Source organism: Muntiacus reevesi, chromosome 3 (assembly GCF_963930625.1).
Source record: "Muntiacus reevesi chromosome 3, mMunRee1.1, whole genome shotgun sequence".
NCBI classification, from domain to species: Eukaryota; Metazoa; Chordata; class Mammalia; order Artiodactyla; family Cervidae; genus Muntiacus; species Muntiacus reevesi.
Window position 1 is genome coordinate 26736699 of NC_089251.1, and position 17037 is coordinate 26753735.

Sequence of the window (17037 nt, forward strand, 5' to 3'; positions counted from 1 at the left end):
TCTCATGAGACATTCTTATGGGAACGAGAATGGAGTGTCAAACTCAGGGGTCAAAATGATGAAATGTATGAACTACTCACAATGAAAGTGCTTCATTTTTTTTTACTCTTTATATTTTGGTTGCTTTGGGCCTTAGTTGCAGCTCTCAGATCTTTATTGTGGCATGCAGACCCTTACTTGTAGCTTGCATGAAGGACCTAAGTTTCCCAGGACCTTGATTCCCATGGATCAAACCTGGACACCCTGCACTGGGAGCTCAAGAGTCTTATCCCTGGACTACCAAGGAAGTTCCAAAGTTGCTTCATATTTTAAAAGACAGGGCTAAACATTTATCTTTCAGTGTTATCTCTATCTGAATTTTAGAATCAAACATACTATGTAACCTACTAAAATTTTTCTCTAGCACTGGCAGAGGGGGGAAAAATTAACTTTTAAAGGCAAATAGTTTTGGCATATTTACTAGGATATTTAACATTAGGTAACAATAGATTTCCCTCTACTGGAAAATGACCACAAACAGTTTTCCCTTTCCTGGGGGCAATAATTAGGATTAACATTATGACTGTTCTCTACATAAAGTCTAAGGCCTGTCCTTTCCCAAAAGACAAATGTGCCTTGAATGAAGTAGTGATCACAGGCCATAATGGTCCACCATTCCCATTCCAAGAAGAAAAACAATGCCAGGTTGGGTCCACCAAGCTTGGTTATGGCTGTACTCAAAGTGCCAAAAATCTGTGGCAGTCTGAGTTGCTTATAATGGAAAATGTTGGGTTTCAACAAAAAAGGGTAATAGATTAAAAACAACAACAATAAGTATTTAAGAGATTTATTAAAGCATCTTATCTCAAAGATGGAAACACAAATTAGAAACATGCAACCATCATTTTCCACAGTCAAGTTAAAATGTTATATATTTTTCCTATTTTCATAGCTGAAAACTTCAGATCTTAAACTGAACTCATTCACCCTGAATATTTAATTCATTCTTCCTGAAAGTATCCAGGGCAGTGAATAACTAAAATGCAAACTACTATATAAAGAAAGTGCAAAGTTAAAAAAGAATACGTGTAGAGAATGCCCCCTTCCCACCCACCCCCAACCAAAGGCAAACAATGGCACTTTGCTCTTGCTTAATCTAGATTGTCTTCAAAAACTACTAAAATGTAACATACTTAACAACAACAACAAAATCTGACTTTTAATACATATCCAAAAAGCTTGTTAGTGTTTGAAAATAAAATGCTTAAACAAAGGAAAATGTACTTTGTATCAAACAAGTATGATAAGCCCTGTGTTGCAGCATTCTGTAAAATGAACAAGACAAAAAGCTGGTATAGGGTTTATTGACAAAGGCAGAATTTCTTCAGGCAGGTATGTACGGAGGTGGTGGTTCTTTCTCAGGCATCTTCACTGCCATTTCATAGGTTGGCAAAACATACTGAAAAGAGACAAGAAAAAATTATGTTGGATTTAATTCTCCTTTAAATTTCTATCTTAACTCAGTTTTCAGATTTAATATCTTAAATAGGGGTATACCAACCCACAGAGAAGAGCTAAAGAAACTGTTAGCTAAGTACACCTGACTCTTCAGGATACCTGACCCTTGAGCAATGAGAGCGTTAGGCGTGACAACACTGCACACAGTCAGGCCTCCGTATCTGTGGTTCCACATCTATGGACTCAATGCAGACTGGGTAGTATTGTAGTATTTCCTACTGAGAAACATCTACATATTAGTGGATTCTCTAGTTAAAAGCCGTGGTGTCCAAGGGTCAACTATAGTTCTTGGGAGTAGAGATAACTAATAACTTGGAGCTTTACATGCAGGGGATATGTCTGATCCAAGATCACTAGAGAGGATAACAGAAGAGGAAGGTAAGAAGGGAAGGCAGAAATAATTTTGCTTCTGAACAGACCCTGAGGTCACCAGGACACCCCGATAGGCAGCATGTAGCACCCTCCCCTCACTCCACTGTGACTGATAAAGCAGCCAGGCCAAGTCACCTCAGGAATGGAGGGTCTCGGCGAAGGGCCCGCTGAACACTGCTACAGGAACACTCCAGTACAAGGCTGTATTTTATCAGAATCTGGAGTCAAAGCATCAAGCACTTGTATCGCCTGCTCTAAGGTGAAGGGCATACCTAGGTAAAAAGTGGCATTTTTAAGCTAAATGACTCCAGCGTGACAGGCTGATGCTACATGAGCCATATATACTCTACATGCTGGAAGGCTGGAAGGCACAGAGCAGCAACTGGAGGGTCTGAGAAGGAGGCCTCCCAACAGACTCTTGGAACCTACTGCATTCTTCTCCCTACAGGAAAGTCAGCTTCCCCTTTGGATCCTATGGATGTTTTTGGAAAACACCACAAGCTTCAGCTGATGGTATCCTATCCTCAGAAGTTCCAGAAGTCAAGGGCCTGGCATCACTCATACTGCTGTTCACTGACTGGTCTCCCCCTCAAAATGCAATACTTGGAGACTGATCATGAGTCAAAACCATTGGCCAGATGGAAAGAGATGAGCAGTGCAGGGTGTTTCCAGCCCACATACCCGGGATTCCAACTGGGAAATGCTGAAACTTGTAGATTTAAGCTATTCATGCCCTAAACCATACTTACAGTATTGAAGAGAAAGTCAAGGTTTAGATTCTTCTTTTGGGAATTCTCAATAATGGCTAGTGAAGCTTTAATATCATAAAAGATCATTCACCTGTGGAGGTGCCTCAAAGGCCGGGTACACAGCAATCTCTGGCATGTTTCTGTTGTTGATGTATTTATAACAGTTCCAAACACAATTAATTAGGTAAGCCTAAAGGAATACAAACAAAATTTACATACTCGGAACTCCACTGTATGTAAAATTATACAGTTTTAATGTGGCTGCACATTGAAGCCACTGGCAGCAATTGCCTTTTTCTTCTTTTAGGGCTTCCCAGGTGGCTCTACTGGTATAGCACCCGCCTGCCTGTGCAGGAGATGTAAGAGATGCAGGTTTGATCCCTGGGTTGGGACGATCCCCTGGAGAAAGAAATGGCAACCCACTCCAGTATTCCTGTCTGTAAAATTCCATGGACAGAGGAGCCTGGTGGGCTATAATCCACAGAGTTGAACAGAGTCAGACACAACTGAGCAACTTACTTTATTTTTTAATTTATAAATTTAATTTTAATTTACCTGCTCTAAAATTAAGGAGTCTTATAATGCTCTCCCCACATTTTCTCCATAGAGAAGGGAACCGGCATTCACTTGGACCAAGTACAGGCCAGCTTTCCCTCTATGCCCTCACTTAAATGTCACAAGCTTTATTACCACTGTTTTACAGAGAAACCCAAGTCTGGGATTCCAATTCACATGTGACAACCACTATGCTGCAGAAGGAATTCTATTTCTAAACTTTGGGAGTTTTAAGAGATTTTCAATCCCAACCATGAACCATGTCCAAAAACATAATGATGTTCCTAGACAGGAAGAATCCTGGTTATCTCCAACCACTGTCTGAAAAGGACAGAAGACATTCCCTGGGAGCGATCTCTACCACATTAGAATAAGGAGAAGACACGGCAACAAGAAGGTCTGGAAGGACACTCTCACAGTCCAAATGCCCCCCTTCCCCACCAAATACTTAGTCAGCAACTCACCTTAAAAATGATGAACAAGGCAAAGAACACAAGAACAATGAACAGGAGGCAGCTGGAGTCCAATGCCAGGAGGTCATCTTTATAGGGAAAATCAGGCTATTAAAAAAAAAAGGCAGGGATGAATAGGCAGAGCAGAAAAGGAGTTCTAGAGTCCTCAAGGAGAGTGCCTTGCATATAGAAAGCAATCAATAAATGTTTTTTTGAATGAACGAACAGTAAGTTTGCAGTATGCAAGATGGACTCTCTAAAGTAGGTTGCAATAAAATACCTATAAGACGCGTTTTTGAAACTAATTTTCATTTATCTGGATCCTACACCTCTATCCACCAGACCTTATTTCAGGCCACAGTGTTCCCTGCCCCTCCATCCCATAGCATTAACCTTTGCTCACTTCCTGCTGTCATGGGACAGCCCTAGTTTATTATTACAAATAAGATCTTCATGTCTTGACTCCCCAAATACATGGTTTACTCCTTGAAGAAAAGGATGTTATATTTACACACCATACACCAACAGTTTGCCTAGGATAGAGTGAAGAATACAGAAGGCACTCACATACTTGCTATAGATGCTTGCAAAGACAGACGGTACTGTCTTTGACAGTACCATTGAGTGCCAATGAGTACAACTCCAAAGAGGGCCAAACACAGTCCAATTATTTATTTACTTTTCATACACTCAAAAGTGGAACTACTCCTTAAGTTCTATGATATCCATCTTTAAGGACTTTTAATCTTTAATTATCCACATGTAAGAAGATATTCTATTTTCATGTTTTTGATTTCAATATGGTCAGTAACAGTAGTAATGATAATTACTTTAAAATACTTTAAAAAAATAGATTAAATAAAAATAGTACCCAAAAGCTTTGATTTTCAACAAATGAAAAAAATTTTTTTAATTTTATTAGCATACACACTTACTAACTGATCCAGATATTCTTTGATTCTTGGCAAATAAGTCAGAGAACTGATAGCAACCAGGCAGCTGAGAACAAAGTCAAAAAGCCGGTAACAGAAGAACGGAATCAGCCAACCCACTTGATACTGAAGGAAAAAATAATAACCACAACATCACATCACATATATGGAATAACTAAGTACCACGTAGTAAAAGTCAAAACTCTAAAAGAAAAGTATAGAATACTTACAGAAATTGCTCCATATACCAGCATTGAACTGATTATAAACATAAGAACAGAGACAGCAAAAAGAACACAGGCATTATCTATGAAAACAGAAGAAAAATCTAATTAAGCTACTTATATAACAAAAAGCATAACTTTATGACAAAATGTTATCAAGTAACAAAGCTTAAGAAATTCCTGCCTTTGCTCTTTCTTATTTGTTAAACTGCTACGACTCATGGCCACTGATTTAGGACAGCCCATGAACCTGGTACTCTGCCAGAGACAGCTCTCTGCCCAGAGTCTAAGTTTTGAATATGGGCAAACAGAATATTATAATGCAATGTGGCAAGTGCTACAACAGAAGCAAAAAACAATTAGTTTTGCCTTCAGCATCAGGGAAAAAATATAAATGACACAACACAAGCTGAGTCTTGTGAGATAAGCAGGGTTCAGCCGGACCAAAAGGCTGGTATTTGTTTAAACACCGAGTTGTACAGACGCCCTCTTGTCTAAGATAAAGTAAATCACCTGAAAGTCTAAGTTCTCACTCAATCCCCCTTTTCCACCTCAACACCCAAACTCCCTGCTCCGTATCCCTTCACCATGGCTTCTCGGCTACATCCAGGTCTATTTTCTTCTTTGTTCCTCCATCCTTCCTCGGGTTGCTGCCTTTCTCTACATTAATCCACGTCCACTCAACTTTTTCACAAAGTGCTCATGTAATCTCAAGCAAAACAAACCAAAAAGCACCCACACTTGACCTGATGAGCTTCTTAGCACTGTAAGAGTCTAAAGTTGATTCTCTGGCTCTGGCTAGATATCAAAACCTGAAAGGCACTAATAACGACGAATGATTAGACTACCTGCTCAGTGTTCACACTAGTGGCTAAGTGTTACGTATCACTGTGTCACTTGGAAATACAAATAGCATCAGTATCTGGCATTGAACTAAGAAGACCTCTCTCTAAATTTTCCTAGAGGATACAGGACAACTAAAAGTTAAAGATTTAAAGAACTTCCCTGCTGCAGCACACAATGGCTCTCAAAGGGAAGAATTCAGATATAAACAAACTTGAAAGCAAAATGTGTAATTCAAACAATTAGCTTTCAAAAATCCGTTACCGGAAGACTACGAGTTGATTTAGACTTCTTAAAATACTGAAATAATTAAAGTGAAGCTCAAGGTCTTCCACTGGAGCAACAAATAGCAAAACAGAGGAGAGATGGGGTGGTGGGTGTAAAACACATTTAATGCCTGGAACAAGGGATACTCCAGTAGGTGTTAATCAATAAAGCAAGCAAAACATGAGGGGCTCAATGCCCAGAGAAGATCCTCAGATTTGCACCATATTCAGAATCTCCTCTGGGAGGTCTCAAGTGTTTACCCACCTCCCAGGTGAGTATAACTAACAATAAATTCCTATCTGAAAAACAGCTTGCATATGCTGCAGAAGTATTTCATATAAACTGAGTGTTCTAACCTGTTTGGCTGATTAAAAATAATTAATCACAAACTTCATTTTTTAAAAAATTGGTTATCAGGCCAGTGATCAGAAATTAACTTACCTTTGCAACACCAGGTCTGTAGGAAGGTCAAATTTTACCTTCCAAAGAAATACCAACTACTGTGTTACCAAGAACTATGTATTTTCATATTTGCTTACATTCATTGGAAGGACTGACGCTGAAGCTGAAACTCCAATACTTTGGCCACCTGATACAAAGAACTGACTTATCTGAAAGACCCTGATGTTGGGAAAGATTGAAGGCGGGAGGAGAAGGGGACTACAGAGAATGAGATGGTTGGATGGCATCACCGACTTGATGGACATGAGTTTGAGTAAGCTCTGGAAGTGATGGACAGGGAAGCCTGGTGTGCTGCAGTCCATAGGGTCGCAAAGAATCGGACACGACTGAGGGACTGAACTGAGCTGAACTGAGGACTTCAGTAGAATATGATCAACAAAAATATAATGAATGTGATTTTCTCTGCAGCAGCAACAACAGTCACGCAACACACAATAAACTTGTGACTTAAGAGTCAGCTGCACAGACCTACGAGAATATCAGTAACCATAAATCTTTTCTACACCTCAATTTTAAGAGCAACAAACATGACAAAGGAAAATGCTGACATTAGCAGATTCAGTAAAATTTTACAGCCTAAAGTTTATAAATGCCAAAAAAAAAATCATTATTAGAAGCTAAAGTTTCATTTATTGTTCTATTCTGATTTTTTATTAAAAACAGATTTACTCAGAAAAAAAAAAATCAAATGCCAGAAGGAATGTTTCCATATATTCTTGGTATCTCTGTATGAATTTGACAACAAAATTAAAAGATTATATATGTTTGAAAGTAAAACTAGGATACTCATGTAAAAACAAAACAAAAACACTTAAAAAACACAATATGAACAACTGTTAGTGTCATCATACTATAACATATTATTAATGGCCACAAAACTCTACCTGCTCTAGAGAAATAGGTTAGGCCCGAGGACAATAATTATTTGAATTAACAAGCAAATTAAAAAAAAAAAAAAAAAAAAAACACTTCACTAATGGATCAGAGAGGATCATAATGTAAAAATGTGCAGAGTTTATGACAAAAGCTAATCTAAAAATATGATCACTAAGATCCTGTAATATTATAACTATAAAACACATGTGAACTGGGAACATTTTTCTGAAGAAACTGTTAACACTAAGTCTGAAGCATAATTTTCTGTTCAAATATTAAATTTTTAACATGATTTTTAACATAAAATTAAAACTGCATTTTAGAGAAAAATAATAAAAATACTATTGGGAATAAATAATTTTAAAAAGTAATTTCCATGAATGTTCTAGGAATACTCTATTTTTAAGTCCAATGTCAAATCTTCATCTAAACAATAAAAATATATTAAGAATTGAGACCCTGAGCAAAAGATACCACCAAATATTCAAATAATTCGTATTCTATATTTTATTGTAGGATTGTGCTCCATGAGCAAACCTCCCATCCTCTACTACACTTACCAGCTGACCCCCAAAGACTCAGTCTTCTAATTTCTTCTCCCCTCCTCTTTCCACAGTATTTCAATGCAGAAATGCACATTTCTCAGAAATCTCCTAGCAGTCCACTAGATCTTCTGACTACAAATGCTAAACTCTGAGTATTTTTGAAAAGCCTACAAACACATTTTGTGCCTCAGCAAGTATAACAATCAATCCTCTACCTAACAAGTGTGTGTGTGTGTGATTAGCAGGCGAAAGTTTCAACTAAAAACATACCAGCCATTCTCTCAGACGAATAGTAATTGCCAATGACTTCATACTGAATGTTGACAGCTGGCATTGAGTTTGGGTGTGTTACCTCCACAGTCAGCAGAATTGCCATCAACAGGTTGACCACCTATGAAAGATAACATTTTATCAACTATATTATTAATCAGGAAGCAGTCCCCAACACAATCTTTAGATGTCCTCTATTTAACTATCATCTTCCCTGAAGTAACAAAGACATAAAATGGGGACTACCTGTGAGATAAAATACACAATACGACTTTAAAAACACTTTCAATATTTCATAAAATATAAACTTAGTCATTTCAGAGAAGAGATGTTGGACTGATCCTATATTAATAAAACAGAATAAAAAGGCACAACAATGAAAAATGAGAGATCACAAATTGTTCATCTGAGTCACATATTTATTCATATTCCTATCTCAGAATTTCTGGATTTGAAGCTGATCAATCAGATAAATATAATTTCCATGTCTAAGTATGTAATGATCCATCAGGTAAGTCTAAGGCCTCTCCACAGTATCTCCTGTACAGTGGTAAGGAATTATTTCCTCTTGAGCTACACTCAAATGCTTAAAAAGACTTTGACTACATCACTTAACTTCCGCCTGCTGGTCTTAATTCTATGGTTTGAGATATTTTGTTATCCCGTCTGAATAAGTGCTCCTCTAACACCTCCGTTCAGTCGCTCAGTGTGTCTGACTCTTTGCAACCCCACGGACTGCAGCATGCCAGGCTTCCCTGTCCATCACGAAATCCCGAAGTTTGCTCAAACTCACATCTATCAGCAATGCCATCCAACCATCTTGTCTTCTGTCATCCCCTTCCCCTCCTGCCTTCAATCTTTCCCAGCATCAGGTCTTTGCCAATGAGTCAGTTCTTCAAATCAGGTGGCCAAAGTACTGGAGTTTCAGCTTCAGCATCAGTCCTTCTAATGAATATTCAGGACTGGTTTCCTTTAGGATGAACTGGTTGGATCTCCCTGCAGTCCAAGTGATTCTCAAGTCTTCTCCAACACCACAATTCAAAAGCATCAATTCTTCGGCGTTCAGCTTTCTTTATAGTCCAACTCTTACATCCATACATGACTACTGGAAAAACCATAGCTTTGACTAGATGAACCTTTGTCAGCAAAGTAATGTCTCTGCTTTTTTTAATATGCTGTCTACTAGGTTGGTCATAGCTTTTCTTCCAAGGAACAAGAGTTTTAATTTCATGATTGCAGTCACCATCTGCAGTGATTTTGGAGCCCCCCCAAAATAAAGCCTCTCACTGTTTCAATTGTTTCCCCATCTATTTGCCATGAAGTGATGCGACTGGATGCCCTGGTCTTAGTTTTCTGAATGTTGAGTTTTAAGCCAACTTTGCTCAACAAACTAGTAAAATGAGAGAAGATCAATCTGATCACAGCACATCAGGATCTCAGATCCCACATCCTAACTAACAAATTTCAATCAACACGTCTGAAACAAATTTCAATTAATACAGTCTGGTTCTTTTATGCACTGGCTGCATAAATCTTTTAAGTGTCAGATGAGTGACTCCGTAAAACTCCCAATTCTTCTTCACACTTGATCCTGCTAAGCTACCACCTATATCTACCTGTAGAGTTGGATTCAGAGGCCCAAGCATAAGCCCTTATACATTATCTGCAATCAAATTTCATCTTATAACATTCTTGCCTATCAATATTTTCTCCATCTGAATTCTGACACCCTATGGATAGATTTATACTCTCTCAGCTTCCTGCATTTGAAAATACGATTATCATGTAATGAGATTCTCCACCTAAGTCACTAGCAAGAGAACAGGGCTGAGGACATGCTGCCAGATAGAGGCTCTTCTCTTCCCATTGGTCAGCAGCTTTGAATAAAGTCTATATCTGATCCAAATTAACATCTAGAGACTTTGTCAAACATCCTGCTGAAATCCCATCACCGGTATCTGGTGAAATTTTCCTAGTTTACCAGGGTGTAACGCCAATTCAAAAAGGAAATTCTTTACGCCTCTAGTTGTTAGTGAATTACAGTTATCCCAAGAGGCACCACTTCCTTTAAGTGCTCAAAACAACCCTGCTAATGATTTAAGAACTGGAGTAGGCTTCCCTATCTAAAGTCCACAGCATCTGCCCTCCTTCCCTTTGTGAACATGGGATACTTTCAAGGGACATCTGAGCTTCTTTATCAATAGTGTTTTAAACAATCTCTATCATGGAGCTCTCTTCTGTCCACCCTGAATGATAAATAAGCTTATCAGCGAAAGGCATTTCACATTCTTGAAGACAAGCAGCCCAAGTTTTTTAAGTAAGATAAACGTCACAATACCTAATTCGGAATCAACTGATATTTCTGAAGATACACCATAAATCAAGTAAATTTACATATATTAGTTGACTATTCTTCACAACAACCTTGTGAAGAAAGTATGACTTGTGCTCATTTGCTGACGGTTAAACTAAGGTTCAGCGAAGTGAAATACCAAGTGTTAAGCTCACTGAGGAGATAACAGGACAGAGCTACGACATCAATCTGGTTCTTTTAAAAACATCTTCCTTCTTACTACTACAGGATCACTTATAACCATTCCTAAGCAACTCTCCTTTTGAGATCTTTCCAAAATAAACCATTATCTAAGGCTACAAGATGTTTGCTACTCTCTAAATACATTCAGGTACATCCCTTTCCCTTGCACTGCTCAAAAGCAAGGTATTTCATCCTTCAACACTTGAAAGATCTTACAAGAGAGAATCATATTTTCAAGGTGACTCCCCAGTTGATGGCTGACTTTTAACTGCCCATTTTTATTGCAGTGGCTTTTGAACAGGGTAGGTAGTTTATGAACTAATACAATTAAGTAAATTAACTATTGAACAGTTATCTCTACTAAAACACTGTATATTCTGTGTACGGAAATCAGTTCAAGATCAATTCAGCAAACCCTTCTTTACTAAGCACAATACTGTCATAGTTTAAAAGCTCTGTATGGGAAAGAAAAATATTTATGTGAAGAATAACATGCAAACTCAATTACAAAATGAAGGAAATGACACATCAAAAATATTTAGGAGTTTATTTTTTCTTTCTTAAATATTTGCATCACATGTAGGATTTATAAAAATCTTTTCTTCTCTTTCATGGGTATGTCACAGACTCACCCACTATTATCTTCTAGTATTAGTGACACTTCAAGTTTCTTTTCATTGTGAGTCATTCTCCTGAATATTAAACAAAATAAATCATAGGTCTAATCAAAAGAAGCAAGAAATGATAAATTGCAGCACTATTTCATGACAAGCTCAAAAGGATTTTTCAACTCTTCACTGATTGATTATACTTTATTAGCACCTCAATGTAACATTTTAAAGCACTCATCTGGAAAACTCACCCTGTGAGCTTATCTTCACCCCTGGGTACCTATCCTATGCTCATAGACTCTGTTCTATTTACTTTTGATTACCATTGGTATTTCTAAGTTCCATGCAACATTTTTCAAAACACAAATAAGATTAACTTTGTGATCTTGTAATATAAAATCTGAAGAGAGCAACTACATACAAACAACTCCAGCATATCTATTCCTGATTCATTTTTCCCTTTTACTGCATTCAAGAAAGAAAATTAGCAAAAAATGTAATTAAAATAATGATTGACTTCTAAATCTAGTCACACGGAGAGGTACAGAATGCCGCAAATATGCATATATGTCAACAGCCTGGGCAATGATGACATCCATGCTGAAGGGGTACTGCATTTACTGGAGTAAACAATATGGTTTGTGTTATAAGCCCTTTGTACACTTTATATAAGTAAACAAACAATAACAAAGAACAGATGTGTCACACTTCACTTGTTTCAAAGGAATAGGATCATCTTTGGAAGCACTCAGCCTCGGGAGAATAATTCCTCTTTGCTTCTCATTTCATAGCCACACCCATCCTAGAAGATTCCTGAGGACTGGTTTTTGTTTATTTTTTTTTAATCCTTATTCTTCAGTTTTCCCATAGCATATTCTGCCACAACCCAACTTCTGCTCAGACTATAATTAGAACAATGTCTTAGGGCATCGTGATAAGGGTCTCAGGCAAGTCAGCAGACAGCTGTCATCAGATAAAGACCAAAACTGACTGTCTTTAAAAATGCTGTTAAATGTGTATGTAGTTAAATGTACGCATAACAGCTGTTTACCCTTTTGTGCAGTTACAAATAAGATATTCCTACTATTTTTGGAGGAGACAATTCATTTTAACAATAGTCTAATGAATACTTCAAATGCTCTAATAAGTTACTGTTACACACACATTTTATAGAGAAAGGCATAGCATCTTTCTCCCTCAAAGAGGATATCCTGTTGTAGGGAGAAAAAGTCAAATGTGTAATTAGCATTTTTAATAAGTACATGCAAGAGGTATGCGGTAATTCTTCCAGATAAACAGTGAGGAAACCAGCTGCTTCTGGCTTGGAAGCAAGGAAGCTTCACCAAGAAAACAAGTGAACTATTACAAAACTAACTGGAATTGGCAAAATGGCTGTTAGTAGTTGAGACTGTATAAGTAAATGAAAGGCTTTTATACTATTTCACTCTTTTTGTAATTTGAGACTTTTGTCAATGAAGTTTTTAAAAAGTGTTTGGGGAAACACACTGACTCCGAAATATAAATACGCCATACTGATTTAAAGAGTCAGGAGTGAGGACTGGGAAGGAATACAGCTTGAGGAGCCTTCTTCACTTTTTCCCTAGCTACCTCACTTTTAGACTGTTTATGGTGAAGATACTCATAAAAAATTAGCTATATATTATTACACCTTTCCAAGACCTACAATTTTAACCAGTGCTCTAAATGCCTTCTTGTAGTACACCATCAACCATGAAGGAGGACACTGCTGCTCTAGACTTTAAAGCTCATTTTCAACCATTCAATAAGCATCTGAACTTATATCTCCTTAGAGTGCCAGGATCCCAAAGCCACACTTTTGAACAGCATCAACAATACTATAATCAACAAAACCAATGGCTTTTTCCAACCTAAGAAAATGTTTAAAAATCATCTGGCTTCAAATTTTTCACTAAATGATAGAAAAAACAAATTTATGAACGTTAAGAATTTAATCTGGAACTCATTCTGAAATTCCTTATTATTTAAACTAGGTATTAAGCCAGACATGCTTCTTCAAATCTAAATGCCAAAAGCCAGCACTTCAGGGCTGATACATATAGTAACTGGTTCTGGCTTCTCAGTGTCTTCTGCACTATTTACTACCATATAATTAACCCTTTGGTACACAGTGCACAATCACCTAACATGACCTCAGCAGAAGCAAATGGTAGAAAGCAGTGACACTGTATCCAATAGGAAGTTACTGCTACAGCATCTGCTACCAGCAGAAGCAAGGACTGCACCCCTGGTTGGTTCCAAGCAGCACGGGGCAACCTTAAAGAGAATCATAAATATTCTCCCACCTGGAATACAGGAAGAAGAGTATTCTGACAAGGTACTTGGACTTCACCCACTCCCCTATCATTTCTCTTAGTAAAGAAGCTTCTGGCAAAAAAAAAAAAAAGAAAAAAGAAAAGTGCTCCGTTTGGACAAGTCCTCTTTGTGTCTTGGTGGTCTTGGTTTTTAAATGTTGTCTCCCCAACTAGGCAGAAATTATGTCTTTACGTTGCCAGGATCCCGAAGCCACAGTTTTGAATGTCACCAGCAATACTATAATCAACAAAACCAATGGCCTTTTCCAATCCTTAACCTAATTTGAATCTGTTATTATTTATTATCTTCTCGTTCCTTGACACTGTGCTTTCAGATCTTTGCTCCAAACTTCATTGCAATGCCATCAGTATCTTAAGGGCAGATGCCACAGTCAAGAAAAGAAAACACTTCAGAGTCTCTGTGTGGCAGCTGATAGGAAGACAAAAGATGAATAACACATGTCCCTGTAACTTCTTTTCGTATATGCACCGCGGCCATTTGCACTGTAGCTGAGCAATAGATCTCTTAAAGCAGATGAACTGATGTAAGCAGCGTGTTATATTCCATGAACTAGAAAAATCCACGTAAAGAAAGAATAGTTTATGGCTTCTTTTTATGAAACTAAAGCATGGAAAAACGGAGCTATGCAAAATGTTTTCACATCAAGTCCTTCCAGTGGGAAACAGATGTAAAACTCCCTGTTCTCTATTTTGAAAGAATAAATGCCCTTACTAAAATTCTTCTCTCTGTATGTTGAGTTTCATGGTTTATAACTCCCACTTTTGCTTGCTATTCCTTTCTTTTTTATGAACTGAGTCCATAGCAGCAAAAAAAAAAAAATCTGCCTTGGAAAGAAACACAGCCAATTACATTCAGATGGCTGAAACTGAGATGGTGCTTATTTTCTTTTCGAGGAGTTAGAGATCCTTTGTTCTGTGAATGGAGGGAAGGATCTGAAAAGATTAAGTTTGCATGGAAGAGTCCCAGGTTGCTGGACTCTTTCTCAACTAAGTAAAAGGGAAGGTCATCTTCCAGGGATGAGGGAAACAAGGTTGAATAATAAAGGCTTCAGGACCTTAAAGATTTGAATTATTCATTTAGGGAAGGCAGAGCTAAGAACAAACAAAAGAAACGTTAAGACCCAGTCCTTTAAAAAAAATGAAGAACAAAATTAGAAATATAATGCATGTCCAGTATTACAAATCAGTAAAAATACAAAAGGGGTGAGGGTCTTTGCGGGGAAAGGTGATATAATTATAGCAATATGTTTCTGAAGATGAAAGTAGAGGAAATATTAAAATAAGCTTAGAAACAAGCAAATAAGCCTACCCATTCAAGTTTCGTTTTTAATGTACACTAATGAAGCAAGATGGTAAAAAAAAAAAAAAAAAAAGGAATAACGTGGAGTTCAGGTCCCCTGCGCGTGGGCATGAAACTGTATCTGCCTAACTGAAGATGATTCTCATCTTGTGTTTACCTAACAGTAGTAATTTTGATGGAACCTCTGGGTTGGGAATAAATTAGAGCAGAGAAAGGCAAAAAAAAAAAAAAAAAACACACACACAAAAACTATGATAAAGCTCTTCCTTTTTTGCAGTTCACAGAGTTATCAGAAACTGCATTATCACTAATGCCACCACCTCTCAAAACAGAAACAAATAAAAATTTTAAAAATCACAAAGTCATTAGCGAAGATGACCAAGCCGACAATATGAGAAGTTTGTCAAAACTTCTGTGAAGTCATCATAACCCCAGACTACCTAAACAGAATCACATATTTACAAATCACAAATAAGCTTCAATGAAAATGGATAGTAGTGGAGATGGTGCTAAGAAATCACAAAGGCATTACTAGTGAACCACAAAATCAGTAACACTGTCAACCTGGTTACGACACAGAATTACACAAATCCTGCCGCCGCCGCCGCACCCCCCGCCCCCCCACTCCGGGAACATTAGCAAGTTACCAAAACACAGCAGGTTCTAGACAAAGGTCTCAAAAACCTGAATGGGTCTGTGGTGAAAAGCGTCTCACAAGCGGGCAGGAGAAAGCCTACTGCATTAGGAAAAAGGCAGATAGTAAGTAAATCCTGGCCAAAGGTATTAACTCCAAGCGAATTTACAGACTCACAACAGAGACCTGTCTGCCTACATCCCAAACACAGTTACAAATAAGCTCCAGAAACAAGAGAAAACTGTTCTTAAACTGGATCTCTTGCCTTCCCTTCAGGTAAGACAATAATGTTTAAAATTAGGCTGCATCTCTGAAGGTGCGCTCCTAATTCTTTCCTTTGGGGGGGGGGTGTTAAAAAAAAATTCCAGGAAGCACTTGACGGGGGGCTGTGGGGGTGGGGGTGGCGGGGGGAAGTTCCTTTAGATCACGGAAGCACACAAAAAGATCCCGCAGCCTGGTCATTTCCAGAACTGACCACACCAAAATCGAGCTCTCTCCTCCCGCAGCCCCCCTCCACCCCAGGCCGCAACGCCTGTGCCTTCCCCAACACCCTTTTCTCCTCTTATTCTTGCCAAAAAAAAAGAAAACAATTTCCCTGTTCCCTCCCACCCCCACTCCGATTCCCAGTCACACATCTCCCCCCCTCCAAAGTTAAGAGGCCACTAAAAAGACAGTCTCCGAGGCCTCCCCACCCCATCCCCTCCCAGTGGATCCTCCCTTTCGAATACGAGCTCTCTCCCGCTTCCCGCTCCGGCGTATCCTCCCCCCACCATGGTCTCTTTCCTCCCTCCTTGCCCGCCCTTACCATGTACCAGGTCCCCAGGATGATCGTCCCGGTGCGGACATGGCAACAGCCGCAGCACCGGGTGCTGTAGAACCGGTCGCTGCGGCTCCGCTTGAAAGTCATGGACACCATCGGGAACCTCGAGGGCCTCTTTCTTGGCCGGGCCCCTAACAAACGCCTTCCGCCCAGCGGTTGAAGACGGAGAGCTCCGTCACTGAGGCCAAACCAAACGACGCGTCTTCAAGCCCGGCCCCTGCCCGGGCCCCCAAACCTAGAGGCTTCGCACCTGCGCACTGAGGGCAGAGCGCTGTTCCCGCGAGAGCTCTGTTTACCCTTTTCCTCAACCTTCCCCGCACTCAGGCCAATGGAAGAGCGGGAAGCTAGGCGGAAGCGGGTTTTGATTGGAAAAGCCTAGAGATTGACAGGATCTCACACCCAATCAGAGCCGCAACTCTACTCGGCGCTAATGGATTCCCCTCCTCTTACTAGACGGCTGGGGCTGGCTGAAGGGCCTAGGATAGCTCGGGTTGGAGAGGGAGTCTGGGAGATCACCTTCCCCGAGGTGAAAACGGGGAGGTGAGAGGCATTTAACGGGAAAAAATAAAGTCTAGATGCAGTAGGTGGCAGAAACCGGGCACGGAGGACTTGTCTGAGTGACTCTGCCACGTACTGCTCGAACGCATCACGGGACCGCGGCTGCTCACGTGACCTTTGCGTCATAGCTCAATTATGGGGCTGGCCAGGGGCGGTGCCCGTGGAGAAGGGGGCGGGGCT

General features: G+C 39.3%; 1 protein-coding gene across 1 annotated transcript; it reads right to left on the bottom strand.

The window, feature by feature from the left end:
- Positions 1–814: 814 nt before the first annotated feature.
- On the bottom strand, positions 815–16552 carry LAPTM4A (lysosomal protein transmembrane 4 alpha). The gene is made up of 7 exons (XM_065928619.1): positions 16285–16552; positions 8045–8165; positions 4788–4864; positions 4561–4683; positions 3638–3733; positions 2710–2808; positions 815–1438 (listed from the first exon to the last, which is right to left on the bottom strand). The coding sequence occupies exons 1-7, from the start codon at positions 16393–16395 to the stop codon at positions 1364–1366; spliced, it is 702 nt and encodes a 233-aa protein (XP_065784691.1). The 5' UTR covers positions 16396–16552; the 3' UTR covers positions 815–1363.
- Between the last annotated feature and the right edge of the window lie 485 nt (positions 16553–17037).